Source organism: Asterias amurensis, chromosome 12 (assembly GCF_032118995.1).
Source record: "Asterias amurensis chromosome 12, ASM3211899v1".
NCBI classification, from domain to species: domain Eukaryota; kingdom Metazoa; phylum Echinodermata; class Asteroidea; order Forcipulatida; family Asteriidae; genus Asterias; species Asterias amurensis.
The window spans coordinates 19,080,293-19,102,753 of NC_092659.1; the positions used below are offsets into that span (position 1 = coordinate 19,080,293).

The following is a 22,461-nucleotide window of genomic DNA, read 5'->3' on the forward strand; positions in this document are numbered from 1 at the left end:
ACTAGTTATTATCATTATTTTTATCTTCTAGTTTCCTCTGACGGTGCTTCGTAAGGAAATGGCCGATCTTAAGTCCTTGATGCCCGAGAAGGTCAAACCTGACCAAAGCAAAGAGGTCATATCTCCAATGCCTGGGAAGGTTCAAGCCATTAAGGTAGAGATTGGTCAGAAGGTCTTTGAAGGTCAAGAAGTGTGCGTCATTGAAGCCATGAAGATGCATAATAGTTTATTTGCTCTAGCCACCGGGAAGGTAAGATTTTTTCTTTTTAATTAATGGCGGTACTTCAATAGACATTCAATAGACAGTTCCTTGGTTTGAAAGGGCAGTCTGGTTGGCCTTTCACGTCTATGGACCCGGTTCGTACCTGGGCCTGAGCCTTGCATGTGGATTGGGTTTTACAGACCCTACCTGGCTGCTTGGGTTTTCCCTTTAGGGGTTGTCCTCATCAAGACATGTATTTGCGTTGTCCCACCATGGGCTTGAATCCCAATACGTTGCATACAGATGTCCACTTACAAGATGTTAGTTGTGTGAACAGGTGCATGAACTGTGTTATACGTTGGGTTGGCACCATTTCCTCAATGGTCAAGACTGCTTCTTGTCGAGCCGTGTCATATGAGTTTGGACACCATCTAGTTCTATTTTGGTTGCATCCAATTGTAACTCATTGACAATACATATATTGTGTTTGGGTGTTTTGTCATCATAAATCATGTCTTTTGATACAAATAATTTATTTTGATTTGAGGTTGAAATGCTGGCACATTTCCGGAGGGCTTTGGTTCAAATCCCGCTCTTCTTAAATTGTCTTTGTTCAACCTCAAATCATTCGGAATATAAATAATCATTTTCCCTTGTGGCTTATTATTTGATATTTTATATTGTTTACAGGTGAAATCTATCATGTGCGCTGTTGGTGACAGTATCGCAGAGGAAGATATATTAATCGAACTGGAATAAATGGAGTCAAACCCACCACTAGAGGGCATTCTACAAAAGGGTATTTATAGGAATCGGTTTTATTCATAATGAAGATACATAAAACTAGGAATATTCTTCACACTAGGGTTACATATCTATGGATCTTGTGAGACAAACTCTCCGTATGAAAACCCTCCATTTCCGATGTTTATAAAGTTACTTTGTAGGGAATGGTTTCAGAATAACTGCGTATACAATTCTGTAATATTTAATATCAAACTTCCATTTTATGGAAAGTTTGAGAGTATTTAATGCTAACGAGAAGTGCATGTATTTAAAATAATGTCCATGTACAGACGGGTTTATCTTAAAGTCCGAGTCAAAAAGATTGGCATTTTATGGAACTAAAAGTCAGTGTGGTTTTTAGCTTGCTTTGGTTTTCTTACTTTATTTTTAGATCTACCTTTATGACTGATACAAAGGTCTTCAACATGTCCTGCTGTGGTGGGGGAGGCCTCAATTAATTTATAGCATTCTTATTTTTGGCACTAAAAAGAGCGACAGACTCTCAAAAAAGATGTCCTCATTGCAATTTACAACATGGCAGAAAAAAAATGTCTTTCGTTAAGGTGTTGCTTCAAAGATCATTTGCTTTTAATGAGTAGGTTCATTCAGGAATGAAATGCAGTTATTTACTTGTGTACTATCATGGTTTCACTGTACCGCATTATTGTGGTTTGAGGTTTTAGAGATACACGCGCTTTAGGGTGTGCCCTTTAACTAAAAAGTACTAAATACTTAATAGATGTTAAATATACGATTGGAACTGCCCCTAGCTACCGGGCAATCTTGGTAGTCTAGTTGGTAAGACACTGCTCTAGAATTGCAAAGGTCGTGGGTTCGAAACCCACCTGAGTAATATGCCTGTGATTTTTGTTCACAGGACTCGGGGGAAAGTACTGAGTATACAGTGGTAACAAACATCGTCGTTTCGGTAGAAACCAAAATTAATGTTCTAAATACTCGGATCATTTACATGTAGCTGAAACAAGCTGTGGATAGTCGCAGGTTTAACTAACGAACCTTCAATCCGTATGAATAATAGAACCTTCAATCCGTATGAATAATAGAACCTTCAATCCGTATGAATAATAGAATGAATCTGTAGACATTTCTTTATGACATGATTTATTTCTGTTATAATATATTCTTCACATTATATACACTATATTCTTCATAGATTGTTTACAAGCACACAATTTGTTTACATGTTTACTTTGTTTACATGTTTACTTTGTTTACATTATTAGGTAACATGACATGATTTGCAGGGTTCTACCACCATACAGCAGACTCAACAAACACTGGGTGTACACAGGTACATAAATGCTTAAATAGTTGTCATTTTCTACGTCAAATCAACACAATTCTACTTTGAAGGAACACTGTAAAGTGAGACCTTAGAACAGAGATGAACCATGGAATTATATGACGCTCAAAGCAAAGCTCAACTCAGGTTGATGATTATTCATGATTATTCATGATTATTCATGATTCATGATTATTTATGATTCATGTTGTACATTTATCAAATGTAACCAACAAGTGTCATTTCATACAAACAAACGGCAAAATTCTATTTTGATTAAACCAGTGGTTGAAATGGGCGTTGAGCGCAGTAATCTGTGACCTCAAAACAGTAAATCTTTCACTGATTTCAAAATTGTTGCTTCTTCAGAATAACCTAAAGGAAGACGCATATATTACAAATGAACTCAATTATTTTTTACCCTGTTAACACAAAGATTGAACATTTTTGCTTTAACACTGCGGTTGAATAAAGACATCAAATACATCGTCTGCACTAAGCTAGGTTTCTGCATTTTTACTCATGTTATCTCCTAAAAGCTCAATCTTATTACCATGTTTCATAAATACAGTCAATATTTAAGGATCTCAATTTGCAGGTTTTGCATTTTTGAGTGCTGATTTCAGCTAGGAAACTAGGCTTAATGGCAAACCATATTTGACAGTCAAACTTGTCAAAGAATTCGCTGAATTTGTTTTGATACCTGTATATGCTAATACTCAAGCAATATTGTTGTCTTAAGCAATTAGAGGCGTTTACTGAGAAGTGACTAAATTTATCAAACCAGGCTCAAGATTGTAACAATATTCAGACTTTTATTTCTTATCAATCTTTAAATCTTTATCGAGAAGAATTGTACATTTATTTATTGCACATTGAAAGAACAAGACAAATATCATGATTTAAACTAGAGAAAATGTTCTTCTTGTTTGTACTAATCCTCCACAGGTTTGTTATTGGCCACCCATAATCCTTAAAATATCTTTATACTGTTTGAATCTTTATTATGTAAAACCTCCAGGTTAGTGACTTATGAAGCTGTGTCAACTTAAAGCAGATTTTCTATAGCACCAATTAAAGAAAGGTCATTTTACTATCATGTAAGGTCAAATTATTAAAAAGGTATTCTGTTACAGCAGCCACCCATAGCCTTGTGAACTTTTCGCTCGAACAAAATTATGTAGCCTTATGATTTTTTCTGAAAAGTTCACAAGGCTATAGCCTTATGATTTTTTCAAAAAAAGTTCACAAGGCTATAGCCTTATGATTTTTTCCGAAAAGTTCACAAGGCTAGCCTTATGATTTTTTCCGAAAAGTTCACAAGGCTATAGCCTTATGATTTTTTCCGAAAAGTTCACAAGCCTTATGATTTTTTCCGAAAAGTTCACAAGGCTATAGCCTTATGATTTTTCTCGAAAAGTTCACAAGGCTATGATTTTTTTAAAAAAGTTCACAAGGCTTATGATTTTTCTCGAAAAGTTCACAAGGCTAGGATTTTTTCCGAAAAGTTCACAAGGCTATAGCCTTATGATTTTTTTCTGAAAAGTTTACAAGGCTATATATATAGCCTTTTGATTTTTTCCGAAAAGTTCCCAAGGCTATAGCCTTATGATTTTTTCCGAAAAGTTCATTGATTTTTTTGAAAAAGCGTCATGATTTTTTTCTAAAAAGTTTACAAGGCTTATGATTTTTTCCGAAAGGTTCACAAGGCTATAGCCTTATGATTTTTTCTGAAAAGTTCACAAGGCTATAGCCTTATGATTTTTTCTGAAAAGTTCACAAGGCTATAGCCTTATGATTTTTTCCGAAAAGTTCACAAGGCCTTATGATTTTTTCCGAAAAGTTCACAAGGCTATAGCCTTATGATTTTTTCTGAAAAGTTCACAAGGCTATAGCCTTATGATTTTTTCAAAAAAGTTCACAAGGCCTTATGATTTTTTCCGAAAAGTTCACAAGGCTATAGCCTTAAGATTTTTTCTGAAAAGTTCACAAGGCTATAGCCTTATGATTTTTTCCGAAAAGTTCACAAGGCTATAGCCTTATGATTTTTTCCGAAAAGTTCACAAGGCTATAGCCTTATGATTTTTTCAAAAAAGTTCACAAGGCTATAGCCTTGTAAACTTTTCAGAAAAAATCATATGATTTTTTCTGAAAAGTTCACAAGGCTATAGCCTTATGATTTTTTCCGAAAAGTTCACAAGGCCTTATGATTTTTTCCGAAAAGTTCACAAGGCCTTATGATTTTTTCAAAAAAGTTCACAAGGCTATAGCCTTATGATTTTTTCAAAAAAGTTCACAAGGCTATAGCCTTATGATTTTTTCAAAAAAGTTCACAAGGCTATAGCCTTATGATTTTTTCAAAAAAGGTCACAAAGTTCACAAGGCTATAGCCTTATGATTTTTTCAAAAAAGTTCACAAGGCTATAGCCTTATGATTTTTTCAAAAAAGTTCACAAGGCTATAGCCTTATGATTTTTTCAAAAAAGTTCACAAGGCTATAGCCTTATGATTTTTTCAAAAAAGTTCACAAGGCTATAGCCTTATGATTTTTTCCGAAAAATTCACAAGGCTATAGCCTTATGATTTTTTCAAAAAAGTTCACAAGGCTATAGCCTTATGATTTTTTTTCTGAAAAGTTCACAAGGCTATAGCCTTATGATTTTTTCTGAAAAGTTCACAAGGCTATAGCCTTATGATTTTTTCAAAAAAGTTCACAAGGCTATAGCCTTATGATTTTTTCAAAAAAGTTCACAAGGCTATAGCCTTGTAAACTTTTCAGAAAAAATCATATGATTTTTTCTGAAAAGTTCACAAGGCTATAGCCTTATGATTTTTTCTGAAAAGTTCACAAGGCTATAGCCTTATGATTTTTTCCGAAAAGTTCACAAGGCCTTATGATTTTTTCCGAAAAGTTCACAAGGCTATAGCCTTATGATTTTTTCTGAAAAGTTCACAAGGCTATAGCCTTATGATTTTTTCCGAAAAGTTCACAAGGCTATAGCCTTATGATTTTTTCCGAAAAGTTCACAAGGCTATATGATTTTTTCAAAAAAGTTCACAAGGCTATAGCCTTATGATTTTTTCAAAAAAGTTCACAAGGCTATAGCCTTATGATTTTTTCCGAAAAATTCACAAGGCTATAGCCTTATGATTTTTTCAAAAAAGTTCACAAGGCTATAGCCTTATGACCGACCGACCGACCGACCGACCGACCGACCGACCGACCGACCGACCGACCGACCGACCGACCGACCGACCGACCGACCGACACAAGCCTTATGATTTTTTCCGAAATGTTCACAAGGCTTATGATTTTTTCAAAAAAGTTCACAAGGCTATAGCCTTATGATTTTTTCAAAAAAGTTCACTTTTTTGAAAAAATCATAAGGCTATGCCCTTGTGAACTTTTTTGAAAAAATCATAAGGCTATAGCCTTGTGAACTTTTTTGAAAAAATCATAAGGCTATAGCCTTGTGAACTTTTCGGAAAAGTTCACAAGGCTATAGCCTTATGATTTTTTCAAAAAAGTTCACAAGGCCTTATGATTTTTTCCGAAAAGTTAGGCCTTATGATTTTTTCAAAAAAGTTCACAAGGCTATAGCCTTATGATTTTTTCCGAAAAGTTCACAAGGCTATATGATTTTTTCAAAAAAGTTCACAAGGCTATAGCCTTATGATTTTTTCAAAAAAGTTCACAAGGCTATAGCCTTATGATTTTTTCCGAAAAATTCACAAGGCTATAGCCTTATGATTTTTTCAAAAAAGTTCACAAGGCCTTATGATTTTTTCAATATAGCCTTATGATTTTTTCCGAAAAGTTCACAAGGCTATAGCCTTATGATTTTTTCTGAAAAGTTCACAAGGCTATAGCCTTATGATTTTTTCAAAAAAGTTTACAAGGCTATAGCCTTGTAAACTTTTCAGAAAAAATCATATGATTTTTTCTGAAAAGTTTACAAGGCTTATGATTTTTTCAAAAAAGTTCACAAGGCTATAGCCTTGTAAACTTTTCAGAAAAAATCATATGATTTTTTCTGAAAAGTTTACAAGGCTATAGCCTTATGATTTTTTCAAAAAAGTTCACAAGGCTTATGATTTTTTCCGAAATGTTCACAAGGCTTATGATTTTTTCTGAAAAGTTCACAAGGCTATAGCCTTATGATTTTTTCTGAAAAGTTCACAAGGCTATAGCCTTATGATTTTTTCTGAAAAGTTCACAAGGCTATAGCCTTATGATTTTTTCCGAAAAATTCACAAGTCTATAGGCCTTATGATTTTTTCCGAAAAATTCACAAGGCTATAGCCTTATGATTTTTTCAAAAAAGTTCACAAGGCTATAGCCTTATGATTTTTTTAAAAAAGTTCACAAGGCTATATATAGCCTTACGATTTTTTCCGAAAAGTTCACAAGGCTATAGCCTTATGATTTTTTCCGAAAAGTTTACAAGGCTATAGCCTTATGATTTTTTCCGAAATGTTCACAAGGCTTATGATTTTTTCAAAAAAATTCACAAGGCTATAGCCTTATGATTTTTTCAAAAAAGTTCACAAGGCCTTATGATTTTTTTAAAAAAGTTCACAAGGCTATATATAGCCTTATGATTTTTTCCGAAAAATTCACAAGGCTATAGCCTTATGATTTTTTCAAAAAAGTTCACAAGGCTATAGCCTTATGATTTTTTCAAAAAAGTTCACAAGGCTATAGCCTTATGATTTTTTCCGAAATGTTCACAAGGCTTATGATTTTTTCCGAAAAATTCACAAGGCTATAGCCTTATGATTTTTTCAAAAAAGTTCACAAGGCTATAGCCTTATGATTTTTTCAAAAAAGTTCACAAGGCTATAGCCTTATGATTTTTTCAAAAAAGTTCACAAGGCTATAGCCTTATGATTTTTTCAAAAAAGTTCACAAGGCCTTATGATTTTTTCCGAAAAGTTCACAAGGCTATAGCCTTATGATTTTTTCAAAAAAGTTCACAAGGCCTTATGATTTTTTCAAAAAAGTTCACAAGGTTATAGCCTTATGATTTTTTCAAAAAAATGTTCACAAGGCCTTATGATTTTTTCCGAAAAGTTCACAAGGCCTTATGATTTTTTCAAAAAAGTTCACAAGGCTATAGCCTTATGATTTTTTCAAAAAAGTTCACAAGGCTTATGATTTTTTCCGAAAAATTCACAAGGCTATAGCCTTATGATTTTTTCCGAAAAATTCACAAGGCCTTATGATTTTTTCAAAAAAGTTCACAAGGCTATAGCCTTATGATTTTTTCCGAAAAGTTCACAAGGCCTTATGATTTTTTCCGAAAAGTTCACAAGGCTATAAGCCTTATGATTTTTTCAAAAACGTTCACAAGGCTATAGCCTTATGATTTTTTCAAAAAAGTTCACAAGGCTATAGCCTTATGATGTTTTCAAAAAAGTTCATTTTAGTTATGATTTTTTCCGAAAAGTTCACAAGGCTATAGCCTTATGATTTTTTCTGAAAAGTTCACAAGGCTATAGCCTTATGATTTTTTCCGAAAAGTTCACAAGGCTATAGCCTTATGATTTTTTCAAAAAAGTTCACAAGGCCTTATGATTTTTTCCGAAAAGTTCACAAGGCTATAGCCTTATGATTTTTTCAAAAAAGTTCACAAGGCCTTATGATTTTTTCAAAAAAGTTCACAAGGCTATAGCCTTATGATTTTTTCAAAAAAGTTCACAAGGCCTTATGATTTTTTCCGAAAAGTTCACAAGGCTATAGCCTTATGATTTTTTCAAAAAAGTTCACAAGGCTATAGCCTTATGATTTTTTCAAAAAAGTTCACAAGGCCTTATGATTTTTTCCGAAAAGTTCACAAGGCTATAGCCTTATGATTTTTTCAAAAAAGTTCACAAGGCTATAGCCTTATGATGTTTTCAAAAAAGTTCATTTTAGTTATGATTTTTTCCGAAAAGTTCACAAGGCTATAGCCTTATGATTTTTTCTGAAAAGTTCACAAGGCTATAGCCTTATGATTTTTTCCGAAAAGTTCACAAGGCTATAGCCTTATGATTTTTTCAAAAAAGTTCACAAGGCCTTATGATTTTTTCCGAAAAGTTCACAAGGCTATAGCCTTATGATTTTTTCAAAAAAGTTCACAAGGCCTTATGATTTTTTCAAAAAAGTTCACAAGGCTATAGCCTTATGATTTTTCAAAAAAGTTCACAAGGCTATAGCCTTATGATTTTTTCCGAAAAATTCACAAGGCCTTATGATTTTTTCAAAAAAGTTCACAAGGCTATAGCCTTATGATTTTTTCAAAAAAGTTCACAAGGCTATAGCCTTATGATTTTTTCCGAAAAATTCACAAGGCCTTATGATTTTTTCAAAAAAGTTCACAAGGCTATAGCCTTATGATTTTTTCAAAAAAGTTCACAAGGCTATAGCCTTATGATTTTTTCAAAAAAGTTCACAAGGCTATAATCCTTATGATTTTGTCAAAAAAGTTCACAAGGCTATAGCCTTATGATTTTTTCCGAAAAATTCACAAGGCTATAGCCTTATGATTTTTTCAAAAAAGTTCACAACGCTATAGCCTTATGATTTTTTCAAAAAAGTTCACAAGGCTATATATAGCCTTATGATTTTTTCAAAAAAGTTCACAAGGCTATAGCCTTATGATTTTTTCCGAAAAGTTTACAAGGCTATAGCCTTATGATTTTTTCCGAAATGTTCACAAGGCTTATGATTTTTTACGAAAAGTTCACAAGGCTATAGCCTTATGATTTTTTCAAAAAAGTTCACAAGGCTATAGCCTTATGATTTTTTCAAAAAAGTTCACAAGGCTTATGATTTTTTTCTGAAAAGTTCACAAGGCTATAGCCTTATGATTTTTTCAAAAAAGTTCACAAGGCTATAGCCTTATGATTTTTTCTGAAAAGTTCACAAGGCTATAGCCTTATGATTTTTTCCGAAAAGTTCACAAGGCCTTATGATTTTTTCCGAAAAGTTCACAAGGCTTTAGCCTTATGATTTTTTCAAAAAAGTTCACAAGGCTATAGCCTTATGATTTTTTCTGAAAAGTTCACAAGGCTATAGCCTTATGATTTTTTCCGAAAAGTTCACAAGGCCTTATGATTTTTTCCGAAAAGTTCACAAGGCTTTAGCCTTATGATTTTTTCAAAAAAGTTCACAAGGCTATAGCCTTATGATTTTTTCTGAAAAGTTCACAAGGCTATAGCCTTATGATTTTTTTGAAAAGTTCACAAGGCTATAGCCTTATGATTTTTTCAAAAAAGTTCACAAGGCTATAGCCTTATGATTTTTTCAAAAAAGTTCACAAGGCCTTATGATTTTTTCAAAAAAGTTCACAAGGCTATATATATAGCCTTATGATTTTTACCGAAAAGTTCACAAGGCTATATGATTTTTTCTGAAAAGTTCACAAGGCTATATATAGCCTTATGATTTTTTTCGAAAAACTCACAAGGCTTTATGATTTTTTCACAAAGTTCACAAGGTTATAATAAGCCTTGAAAATTTTCGCTTAAAAAAGTGTATAAGGCTACATGAGTAACTACTGACCTTTGGTGACATGAATGACAAGACACTAACTGGAGGAAGAGGACAACTAGATACAGACGTCAATTAATGCATAAGGATTTAAAAGTGCTCATGAATATATACGTACAAGCATGGTTTCCCCTCTTGGCTTTGCATGGTTGCCTTGTTTGGCTTGGCATGGTTGGCTTGTGCGTAAAACACTCACCTTTTACCAAGGTGACCACGGTTCAATTCCCGGACGGAGCCATATGTGACTTGAGTTGTGCATTGGTTCTCTGCTGTGCCGCGAGGGCTTTCCAGACAATACAGTTTTCCTCCCTTTGGAAAATATCAAACACTTTCGATCTTTGGCTGTGCTCCGTGGTCATAATGGGTTGATGTGGCTGGCAGCAAAAGGCGCCCTTGCATGCCAGCTTCTTGAACACGTTGTAGCTCTTAGCTGTGAGTAAGGATGATAAGCCTCCAAGTTATTTCTATTATAAGCATTATGGCATAAATTAGCATACATTTAGACCACAATAAACTATTTTACATGTATATGGACGAAGACACTTCAACTGCAATTAAATATTCATAATGTATTACCTGAATATTCATGATACAGACCTGAATATTCATGATACAATTCCTGAACATTCAGGACACAATTCCTGAACATTCAGTTACAATATCTGAATATTCATGATACAATTCCGGAATATTCATAAAACATACCTGAATTTTCCTGACAAGTTTTACTAGCTCAATATTTCAATGAGAGACACCACGATATCGTAGACGACTGCAAAGATGAAGTAAGTAGCCATGAGGAACAGCAAGGGTTGCAGATACGGACTCGTTTGAAAAGGTATCACCAAATGGCTGTGAGAAAACAAATAAGAGACAAGTATAATAACAGTGGAGTCTTTTAGTCATCAAAAAAGACTGCTAGGCAACTTAATATTTTTTGGGCATAATGAAAATATTAATTAAAATTAATAACCAAATCAACTCTAGTCACCAACTCACAATTACTTTTGGTTGAAGTCGTTTTCATTCATAGCATATGTTGCAGTATTTTTTGCTATGAATGATTCATGCAGTGATAAATAGTTTTACAAGTTTATTTTGAAAGTGCTAGATTAACTTTGGAACGCTAAGTGGCAGCAGACTTGCCATTTGTATATCCTTCTTTACTTCGTGCTGAGCTTCAAACATTACTGAGAACAAAGGATTTAATTGGTATGTCTGCTGCCACCTAGTGCCCAGAAAAAAAAACATTGCCTGACTAGCTCTGCTGTTATTATACTTGCATGGCTACCCAGCACTTGTTCTCGAGTGTAACTTTAATCATCTATTAGAAATAAACCCCTAGCTTAAGACACCACAAACTCGAGCGTCTCGGTAACTAACCTGTATTTTTCTGAGCGACTGTTTCTGATCATTAAGAAGATGAAGATGCCTGCCTCAGTGTTAAGGAGTAGAGATGCAATCTTGTCCAACATCGTCACAAACCCCTGAGATCATAAAAAAACAAATCATTTTTAGAATTGCAAACCCAACAAGTCATCAAAGTTCAAATAAAGGCACTGGACGCTATTGGTAATAACTCAAAACATTGTGAGAAACGGCTCCCTCTGAAGTATCATGGTTTTTGAGAAAGAGGTAATTTCTCACTAAAATATTTGAAACTGAAACAGACTTCAAGCCTGAAGCCTTTCTCGGGCATCTGAAAGCACACAAATTTGTGCCACTCTGATGACCAATTGAGCCCAAATGTTCACAGGTTTGTTATTTTATGATATAATTGGATACACCAAGTGAGAATACTGGTCTTTCACAATTACCAATAGTGTCCAGTGCCTTTAGCAATGTATTTTACTCATTTGGATTTAAGAAAAGTATGCTCCTTCGAGGCAAGGTACAGGTGGCCCCTTTCAATCAAAAAGTGTCTGTAAAATTGAAAGATACATGTAGGAGTGAACTCTTACATTACACAAATCTTCCACTGGCAGGACTGGGTGGTTGTGTGCTGTCTTTATTTAAGGAATTTGAATAAATACACTCTTCCCTAAGCTTCAAATGTCTCAAATCAATGAGTTGTACTCACTTTTGGATCCAGCATTGCAATAATGAAGACTAACGAAAACACAGCAAGACATAAAAATGGACGACAATATCTATAAAAAAAAGACAGCAGAAAAGAGTACTGATTGTTAGATGAGGTTTTGCTTAAGCACCATGTGTAATAACCTTTGAGTAGTGTTGGTTCTTAACAAACCAGTGGTTGACAACTCAATGTTTCGATCAGTATGCTCTGATCGTCTTCAGGAGGATGCTGGACTCTGTTGCTAGTTGCTGCTTATTTATCATTTATAAGACGAGTCTTGAGGGAAGTTTAGAACAAAGTTAGATGGAGACTTCTTCTGTCGTAAAAGTACAGTCCACCATCAGGTGTATTGCGTACTGTGGTTGTTGTGTGCATGCGAGGGTTTGGATATATACAGTGCAGGTGGGTGAACAGTGAACGTGCGGCTAAAAACAGCTCAGTCTGACCTAGTGGAGCTGGACTGACTGTACACCCTGCTTAAAACTAGCAAGAGTTGTGCAGTTGATCAGGTCTTCCGGGAGATTGTTCTATATCCTAATGCTATTGGGGAAGAATGACTGTTGGTAGACCCCTGTCCTGATGAATGGTATCATGTATTTGTAAGAATGACCCCTCAGAGAAACGGTGCATGGTGCCAGAAATGTGTGTGGGACGTCACCCAGGTTGGTCACCATCCTGTACATCATAACTGCCTTAGCCTGTGCAAGTGTGGTCCACTGAAGTTGGCTGTCATGTCAGACAGTTTCAAATAGAGCGTTGAGGTTTATTGCCTCATGACTCAAGACAAGTTTTAAGAAAGCTGAAGATGATGTGAAGATAACTCACCTCTGTGAACATAAGAAGCTGTAATTTCTTGCTGGATTGTTGACGTGTCGATCAATTCTATCCCAAGCCATCTGAGCGTCTAACCAACCTAAGACTGTAACCATCCAAAAATAATAATAATAATAACAATTTATTGAACTTATTATTGCGCTCTCTCCAGGACCAGCCTGTTCGAGAGCACATAACAATTTAACACAATTCCAGTTAAAAAAATAATGTTATGAAAATTAATTATTCCAAACGAAAACAATCAATGCGTAATTACATCAAATATCCATTAAAAAGTTATAGCAATCCATTAAAAGGTTACAGCAAATAACAAAATTCCATTACAAAGTTACAGCAAATGAAACACTTAAAGGGAAGGTATACATTTGGTAATAACTCCTGAAATTAATAGCAATAATAACCAATGGTTTGAAGCCTACAGCAGCTCTTGATAGTAGAAAGCATTTTGAGAAACATTTCTACTCAAAATAATGTTGTTATGTAAAAAGAGATCACTTTTTATGCCCCAAAATTGGAATCTGAGAAGCATTACTGCAGTAATGCTTCTCAGATTGTGTCTTGCTCTTGGGGATTTTTCTTCCTGCGTTGTCATAATTAGTCCACATTTTGTTTGTCTTCGTGTACATTTTTATAGGTTTAAAACAAGCAAAACTGTTCCCAAAACCTAAGGTACACTTTGCCTATAATCTGTTTTGAGATTGCTAATATTACACAATGTTGTTTAGGAATACGTTCTAGGGTACCCATTGTGGGGTAGCAAGTCAACGGTTCACAGTGACTGGCTAATATTAAGGTAACTTACATGAGTGCATGAGAGCCGATCCAACTGTTAGGTAAGACACTGTTATACTGATCGTAATGAAAAGCTGAATCAGATTTAGTTCTATCCCCCCTCGGTCCATACTAAGATAACTTACATGAATGCATGAGAGCCGATCCGACTGTTAGGTAAGACACTGTTATACTGATCGTAATGAAGAGCTGAATAAGAACAGCAACCCAGGAATACTGAGGGTAATCAGTCTGCAAAATCTGAAAGTTAAGAAAAAATGTCAGACTTTAATTTTCAAATAAATGAAAGTGGGTTCGATTTACAAAGAACCATTCACGAACAACCCTGAAGTGAAATGACTCCGTTGTGTACAAAGTCTCAACATGATATAGACAAATAAATCCCACCTTGTCCCGATCTCATTTAATCTCTGTCTCGCTTAATAAACATCTCACTGTAATCTCCATTTCACTTAATATCCATCATGTAAAACCTCTAATCCAAAAATACTTACTTTTGTCAGCGGAACTGTCGCTATTTCACCTTCTTCCTCGGAACTGGAATAAGAGAAGAGAGCAAGATGACATGACCTTAAAGAAGGCCTCAGAGGTATTTAAGAATAATAAGGTCTATTCTAAAAGGTTTAAGTTCAGATGATGTCTAAATCCAAGACAGAGACAAAGATCAAGTTATTAGAAGAGCTTGGTATGAGTTGGTTACTGTCTTGACCCATACCCTACCCCCTCCCCTTGATAGGTAATATCGCCCTTCTTAGAAACTCACTGTCCTAGAGATAGATCTTCCAGAGATAGACCTTCCAGACACTCATGTGGACTGGGTGTAAGTAGCTTAGGGTCTTGACCCAGCCGTACCCTCAACCATCCCCCCCCCCTCATGATGACATTATGCCCCCTCTTGGAGACTCACTGTCCTAGAGATAGATCTTCCAGACACTCATGTGGACTTGGTGTAAGTAGCTTAGGGTCTTTACCCTGCCATATCCTCAACCATCCCCTCCCCCCCTCATGATGAAATTACAACCTTCCCCCACCCTTCTTAGAGACTCACTGTTCAAGAGATATATCTTCAAGACACTCATGTGGACTCGGTGTGAGAAGGTTAGTGTATCACCCCAACCCAACTACCCTCTCCCCAAGCGCCCTCTTGGAGACTCACTGTTCAAGAGATAGATCTTCAAGACACTCGTGTGGACTCGGTGTGAGTAGGTTAGTGTATCACCCCAACCCAACTACCCCCTCCCCAAGCCCCCTCTTGGAGACTCACTGTTCAAGAGATATATCTTCAAGACACTCATGTGGACTCGGTGTGAGTAGGTTAGTGTATCACCCCAACCCAACTACCCCCTCCCCAAGCCCCCTCTTGGAGACTCACTGTTCAAGAGATAGATCTTCAAGACACTCGTGTGGACTCGATGGGAGTAGGGCCACCCAACTACCTCCCCCAGCCCCCTCTTAGACTCACTGTTCAAGAGATAGATCTTCCAGACATTCATGTGGACTTGGTGTGAGTGTGTAGGATATGGTGATAGTTGACCCACTGCTGTTGTCGTAATCTGTGATATGACTGACGACCTCGCAGTAGTTAGTCTGAGGTACAATGTCCAGCACCGCCCAGCACCTGAACAAAACAACAACCACAATTGTCACACACAAGGGGTCACTCAAATGAAGTTCAATTTCTCTCATGTTTGAAAAAGATTGAGGAGAGGTTTTGAGAAATTATCTTACCAGAAAATATTGAGTATTGTGCACGTCAGAAGACCAAGCAAGACGGCCCACATAAAACATCTTATCTGGAATTAGATAATGTTAAAAAAGAAATAAGTAAAACAATTATCAAATGATGATTAGTTATCCATTTCATAAAACCAACAGCAATACAATACAACTTTTAGAGTATATTTTCCAAAAAACTTCACACATCACTGCTGGAAATGTTTTACAAGTTTGACGTGATGTCTTCATTTATTTTTGAACTGTTTGCATGATACATGTATATTACCAGTGTGATCGATTATTTGTTCTTTTGGATCCAGTTCAATTATTTACCTGTGTCTTCTCAAACTCCAGTCTAGCGTACATCATTGGCATTATGTTGACTACACCACCTAATAAAATAATTAAAGAAGCATACCAAAGGTCAACAACTCAACAATACAATTTAAATATGCATAAAATAAAAAGTCTGTAAACAAAATTCTCAATTGGTCACTGATGATTGTTGCAAGAAAAAAATGAAAGAAAAAACACCCCTGTTGCACAAAATTGTTCAGGTCTGAAATCTTTTAAAGTTCCTTCTTGCTCAGCTTCAAATATTTGAGTGAGAAATTACCTCAGAGGGAGACGTTTCTCACAATGTTTTATACTTTTAACAGCTCTCTATTGCTCGTTACTAAGTAAGTTGTTATGCTAATATATATTTTGAGTAATTACCACTAGTGTCCAGTGGAAGGTTTAGAACCATTGAATCCAACCCTGTACTTACCTAAAGCCACTGTTCCCATGAGGAATGGTGAACCGATGTAATGAAAGTCGTTAGATATCTTGTTGGAAACGGCTGAACCAACACCAAATGTTACAATCACCTTCGAGAACAACAACAAAATAACAATTATTAATAAATGTTAGGTTTACATCAAGGATAGAGAATAACAAACTATAATAACAATAAAGGCATTAATAAAATGCAAAACCAGTTTAAAGTGTTGACAGCTCCACCCTTCCAGGGTAAAAGAGCAGAAACTGAAAATGTTTCGTCTTATAAAAGATCAAATCTGGGTAAATTTAGGGCACATTTTCCATTTCAAAGTTTCAAATGCATGTGTATGACCTAACTCTGCCTCTTTTTTTACACTTTCATCCCTTTATACGGCAACCAGGTTATCTCTGTAGCCTTTACTGTTTTTTCTCGAAAATGTAATTTTTCGTTTTGCAGTGGAAAGACAGAGGGGTTATTCTTTTTATTGATTTTATATCTCAAAGATTAATAGAATGATAACAATGATTGAACTTACCGTAGCGACCAAGACACCTCCTTTAGCAAGAGTCATCAAGGAGACGACGGGTTGAACAAACTTTTGAGCGAATACAATCGCCAAGGAGAGGACCCAGACGAAGATTGGTATGACGTAAATATACCTGAAAATAAGATGGTAAATGTTCAGATTGGTATGACGTAAATATACCTGAAAGTAAGATGGTAAATGTTCAGTTACTAAGAAGAAATTGCTTGCATAACTCAATCACCAGACATCCTTTATAATCAAACTTGATAAAGTAATTCAGGCTAAATTCTAAAGTATTATTTGTTTGTTATATATTGCTTACTTTTTTTGCTTTTGTCTGGTTTACTTCTTCATTCATCTTCTTGTATTTGCTCCTTTGTAATTATGTTTTGTTTGATCAAGTAAATAATTTAAGGAATAAAAGTAATGCCACAGATGGATCTTACTTGATATTGAAGACTTGAGCGTAGGCTTCACTACCAGCTAGAGCATAGCTGATGAGAATCGACACACTGTTAGGAGGGAACAAAAAGAAATTTTTATCATATGTTGTTACCTCCAAGCCTCTCTGTGGTTACAGTTGTTGCCAAAGTGACGGGGTCCATGGAGTTTTAAAATAATTTGGGAGGCTAATCATCACAGCTAAGAGCTTAATTGCCAACGATGCGATTCGAGAAGCAGGCATGCAAGGACGCCATTGGCAGCCAGCCACATCAACCCATTATGACCACCAAGCACAGCCCGAGATCGAAAGTGTTGGAATTTTCCCGAGGGAGGAAAACTGGATGGCCTGGGAAAACACTCGTGGCACAGCAGAGAACCAACACACAACTCAACTCACACATGGCCCTGGCCGAGAATCGAACCGGGGTCAACTTGGTGAGAGGCGAGCGCTTTACGCACAAGCCAACCATGCCACCAGTTTTGTACACCTGAGGGGACAAATGACAGCCGAAGCAAAATTTGCCCCTGCGGGTGTAAAAACCCAACAAATATTTATGAATGGAAGAGACTTAATAATGGCTGTACTCACAATTGCAAGAGAAGAACGATATCAAAGAGTTGTCTTAGTCCCATCGGTAGGAAGAGACAGCCGAGCATGTGTAGATTAGGAGTAGGGGGTTTCCCCAAAGATGCTGGAGTTCTCCTCTCTCTTTGGTTACTCTCATTACCTACAAGCAAACATAAAACAAGCTTAAAGGTGAACTTTTGCCAGTCAAGAAGTCCATGATATCTGACCTTTGACCTCCCAGAGCGACAAGGATATTAGTTTTTTTGTTTTTGTTTTTTATTATTGCAATGAACTTTCACATACTCAAGGCCAAATATGGTTCCCAATTGGCAGCATTTTCTTGGGACAACTCTTAGGGTTATGTCACATAGGGCAACCTGTTCCAGGCAATCTTAAAGAAGAAAAGGCATTCATACTTCATACTATTCTAGGGGATCGCAAGACATTGTTTAAAAACAGTTGTCCTGTACTATGTAAAGCAGTTGGTTGCCTCCAAGATGCCTGTAAATGTTGCTTCGGGTGACAACAAGGCCCTTAATATACTTTAGAGATTGAGTTTCTCCTTGAGTTGTTTACCTGACCCATCTTCTGTTGACTCGTCTGACATCATGTCTTGTAGAGGAACGTTAACTTCCTCACTGCATACGGCCTGTTGTCATCAAATATAAACACTGAAATATTAGTTTGAACAGAAAGTTGTTACAATTTAACATGTTTAATGTTTTGATCAAGTAAGTTCAACTCCAAATCAGTTTAACGTTTTGATCCCAATGCTTGTGCCATGTATAACCATAAATTGCAGAGAGCAACATAATTTGGAACAATGACACATGTAAAAACCTGCATCTCGAGATTACACTTTGAAATGAGCCACTATTCTTCAAGTTTTCTTACTTCAATTATAAAATTAAGTATAAGTATCAAAACATTGATTTATACTAACACCAAAAACAAAATGTAACAAAACTCATCATATCATAAAGCACATGTTAACACAGAAAAAGGAGGGGAAATTATAAGCGGTACAAAATTTAAAAAATAAAACAAACAAAACACTAAAATAAAAAACATAAATACAACTTGCACATTAGAGTTAAAATAAATTTAAGCACAGCATTCAATAACACGCAACTTGTGCAAAATGATCTAGCATCTAACTCACTTACTACCATTGGGTTACTGCACGGTACTTGACATGTTGACCAGACTATATCCAGAATGCTGAAATATTATAGAAAGTGTTTCCTTATCTTACATTGGGTACCTTATGCCGTTCTATCTGATATGCATACGCCCTCTGGAGTAAGTCCATGAAGAAATAGATAAGAAGTGCCTAAGAGAGAAAAGAGGAGATTAAGAATCAATAATCTTACTCGGAAAGGGAAAATGTTATCTAAACAATTGGCCTAGGCAGGTGATTTTTAACTCCTTTCTGTGTGGCAAGTGTTTGTTTGTTAAGATGATCTTCCCGTAAAGGGAACTTGCCAATCTCCAACACAGGGATATAAACACCAAGCTGGCAACAGGCAATCTCTCTCATACATACATTGGTTTAACGCCTATGATTAATGAATTGCACAAATCAAAGAAATTGTTATTCAGTAACTAGACGACAAAACTTATTCTATTCATTGTGCAATAAGTGGTTAGCTTGGTAGGAGTTAAACCCAAACCTTTGTCATTGCAAGTCCTATGTTCTCTGTTCTGAATTCTCACAAACATTTTTTAAAACAATATTATACAAATTTCCAAATCTTATTTTATCTTGACAATGCTTGACAAGAAGCAGGCACAGCTTGTTTTCCCTTTAACAGGCTAATGACTTGACACATGAAGATACCAACCTGCATAAAGAAAGCCACGATGAAAGAAACCAAGAAAGGAGACAGTCCAGCATGAGCGAGAGTTACTGGCAACCCTGAGGAAATAGGAGGGGAGGGGGAAGCATGATGAGAAAATAAGAACCTAAGTAACTGAGTCAAGAGGGAATTCAGTTGAGTGTCAGAGAGACCCTCAATGTCTGATGACGTCCGAGTCCTTCAAGATGAGATTCAGATTCAATCACATTTTAGATATTTTCAATCTGTTTGTCTGAAAGTAAGTAATTACATTGATATTTTTTCTGTTGATGCGAGCACTCTGCAGCACATTTGTAAATTACAAGAGTTTGATCCTTAATAGAAGCGAAGTTATATTTAACACCATTATGTATATCAGAGAGTGCTACATTCGGAATCAAAACAGAAGTTCCCTTTTCTAATATTCTAATGCAATTTGCATTTTTAAATGTTGTTTCGATTGAAGCAAGTTTAGATTGGGCCAGCTGTTTCAACTTGTTTTTAATGTAATAATAAACCAGAAATAACTAATCACTGTATCCATCATTTAATCTAACTGAATTAAACAACAAATATTCTGTAAAAGGGTCTAAATTGGAGTAAATAGGTAAAAAAAACAATCTGACTAGTTACCTAGGATTCCTGTCCCAAGAATGCAGGCAATCGTCACAAAATCTGACGGGAAAAAAATACAGAGAAAAATCAAATAACTATAAGACATTAAACAAAAAAAATTATGTTCTTGAGGATGCTTTCGGACCTAAGATTATACTGTACAGACATACATAACAAAATGCAAACTACATTATGCATGCTACATGTAGTTTAAAAGTAAACAATGCGCTGGATAAGTGCATTAGATCCAGACTTATGGGTTTAAAGGGAAGGTACTGGTAATTGTCAAAGACCAGTCTTCTCACTTGGTGTATCCCAACATAACCATAAAATAACAAGCCTGTGAAAGTTTGAGCTAAATTTGTCATCGAAGTTGTGAAAAAATGACAAGAGAAAAACACCCTTTGTGGACAAATTTGTGTGCTTTCAAGATAGGAATAAAAGACTTCTGGCTGGAAGTTTTTTATAATTTTAGTGAGAAATTACCTCTTTCTCAAAATCTGTGCTACTTCAGATGGAGCCGTTTCTCACAATGTTTTATACTATCAATAGCTCTTCAATGCTCGTTACCAAGTCAGTTTTTAAGTTAATATTTGTTTTGAGTAATTACCAAACGTGTACCTTCCCTTTAACGTTAAAGGGGTAGTCACAACGATAGAGATTAAAGATCAAATACATTAAAGGAGATTAGCATGTTGCGATGGCTTCTAAGCCATTGAAACCATTGTAATTGTATTGAGGCTGGAGGGAAAAATAGTCAAGCTCCTCATTAATTTGTTTAGGTATTTGTTAAGGTATTTTCGTGTTGTGAATAATCTCTAGGAAAACCTGGAAAAGTGTCCGTATGGCGCCACCACTTTTTCATTCGATATGAAATAAATAGTAATAATTTTAATATTATTTTACCTCAATGAGATATCCCTTGTAAAAGTGGTGGCGCCATACGGAAAGTTATACAAAAACTTTTCCATTACTGTGTGATTATAAAATAAGTATGAGATATTGCTCCACCAGTTGTGTTGACATTATTAATACAGTTGTGAAATTTTGTGTTAATTAATTGACTCTGTCCTTGTTAATGACCTATTATAGCTGACCCGCTACTTTCATTGTTAAAAAAATAATACAGAAAAAAACCCAGAATTAATTGAATGGATTCAATCTAGTCAGTTTTCAACCTAGCAGAAACATGAGCCAAGTAATTGGCCTTTTTTTCAAGCTGTGAGTTTGGCACTTCAAAAGGAATGACCTTTAAATGAATATACTTTTTGCAGTAATTTTTTAAAATAATATGCCTCAATCGATTGTAGTCATTGGTTTCAGAATTTCTGTTTTCATATTCAACAAAAAAGCACAGTTAAAAAAACATATAATTATGTCGTAGCACCATTCATTTAACTACAGCGCACTGCTAAATTGCTATCTTGGTTAACAAAACCAGCCATGCGTTTTACAGCCTGTACGTTCATGGATCGATTATGTTATGGTTTTATGAATATGATGAATATATGTTGCAAGTGTGATTCTATTTTAATGTACTCTCTCCATCATGTCCGTACACAGCTAGATTGCATCAGTTTCTTCACCTTGACCGATTTGGGATTAAATTTGAGAAGGGGGAGTGTCCACTGCACAAATTAATCTGAAGTAAAGCCTTTCTATACACACACGACATTGACAATGACAGCCTACATTTCATCCAATTATTTATTACTAAATGATAAAGTAAAGTAACATAACAATGAATTAATAGTGCTTACAACACTGAATATAGATTGCTTGTCTCTCTTATGTCTTCCAAACAGCTGATTTTACATTGCCAAGTTGCATTTTATAAATGTGATTCTATTTCTCACTCTAGCCAATGCTCTAGTGCTACATCATCATACATTACATGTAGTCTATTTTTAATTAAATTGACAGCCTACAATCATTATCAAATTATTTATTACAATATCTATAAATATAGGCCTATATATAATTTTAAAAAAATTAACATAACCGTTCATACTTACAACACTGTATATAGATTGCTTGTCTTTCTAATGTCTTCCAAACAGCTGATTTTGCATTGCCAAGTTTGGTTTCAATCTCTCGTATAACCTCCGGCATTTGACCGTCACTGGACGATGCCGACCCATCACCATACCCGTCTCCAGCTCGCCCCGGACCGCCTGGCCCTCCAGCCGGCAACCGCATCTGACCATTCCACGTCGACACTTCGTGGTCATCTTCTAACGAGATGGACACTTCTTCTGCGTCCTCAGTCAGTGCTATTTCTTGGCCATCTTCCATCACAAATACCCTCGTCTGGTGAAGAAGAATTCGATGGGATTCTAGTCAGTCGTTTGGAGGTAAAATCTGCTGGAATGTGCTGAAAATCCACCTCTAGAATTATAAATTATTATTGCTTACCGTGTGAAAAGTACCTACTCAACATAAAATTGACAGGACCGGCGA

The 22,461-nt window shown here is 35.6% G+C and overlaps 2 protein-coding genes across 4 annotated transcripts in view; one reads left to right on the forward strand and one right to left on the reverse strand.

Annotated features, from left to right (window-relative positions):
* Positions 1–3,384, forward strand: part of LOC139945056 (propionyl-CoA carboxylase alpha chain, mitochondrial-like) — a 33,193-nt gene extending 29,809 nt beyond the window's left edge. The window contains exons 19-21 of one of the 2 annotated variants that reach the window (XM_071942313.1): positions 32–250; positions 893–1,001; positions 2,233–3,384. In XM_071942313.1, coding sequence (XP_071798414.1) covers positions 32–250; positions 893–961 — 288 coding nt within the window. In that variant the 3' untranslated portion in view covers positions 962–1,001; positions 2,233–3,384. Of the gene's footprint in view, positions 1–31; positions 251–892 lie in introns of both variants that reach the window. The other variant, XM_071942312.1, reaches the window with a different exon arrangement.
* Positions 3,385–9,687: 6,303 nt separating this feature from the next.
* On the reverse strand, positions 9,688–22,422 carry LOC139945017 (uncharacterized). 2 transcript variants are annotated; one of them, XM_071942246.1, is made up of 19 exons: positions 22,017–22,422; positions 20,020–20,061; positions 19,393–19,466; positions 18,804–18,881; positions 18,125–18,197; positions 17,570–17,708; positions 16,983–17,048; positions 16,546–16,669; positions 16,017–16,116; positions 15,581–15,639; positions 15,260–15,324; positions 14,994–15,149; positions 14,026–14,068; positions 13,657–13,771; positions 12,731–12,824; positions 11,906–11,975; positions 11,209–11,312; positions 10,531–10,677; positions 9,688–10,255 (listed from the first exon to the last, which is right to left on the reverse strand). In XM_071942246.1, the coding sequence occupies exons 1-18, from the start codon at positions 22,294–22,296 to the stop codon at positions 10,554–10,556; spliced, it is 1,806 nt and encodes a 601-aa protein (XP_071798347.1). In that variant the 5' UTR covers positions 22,297–22,422; the 3' UTR covers positions 9,688–10,255; positions 10,531–10,553. The 2 variants fall into 2 exon arrangements, with proteins under 2 accessions (XP_071798347.1, XP_071798348.1); XM_071942247.1 differs by having other exon boundaries at positions 9,689–10,255; positions 18,813–18,881.
* Positions 22,423–22,461: the final 39 nt, after the last annotated feature.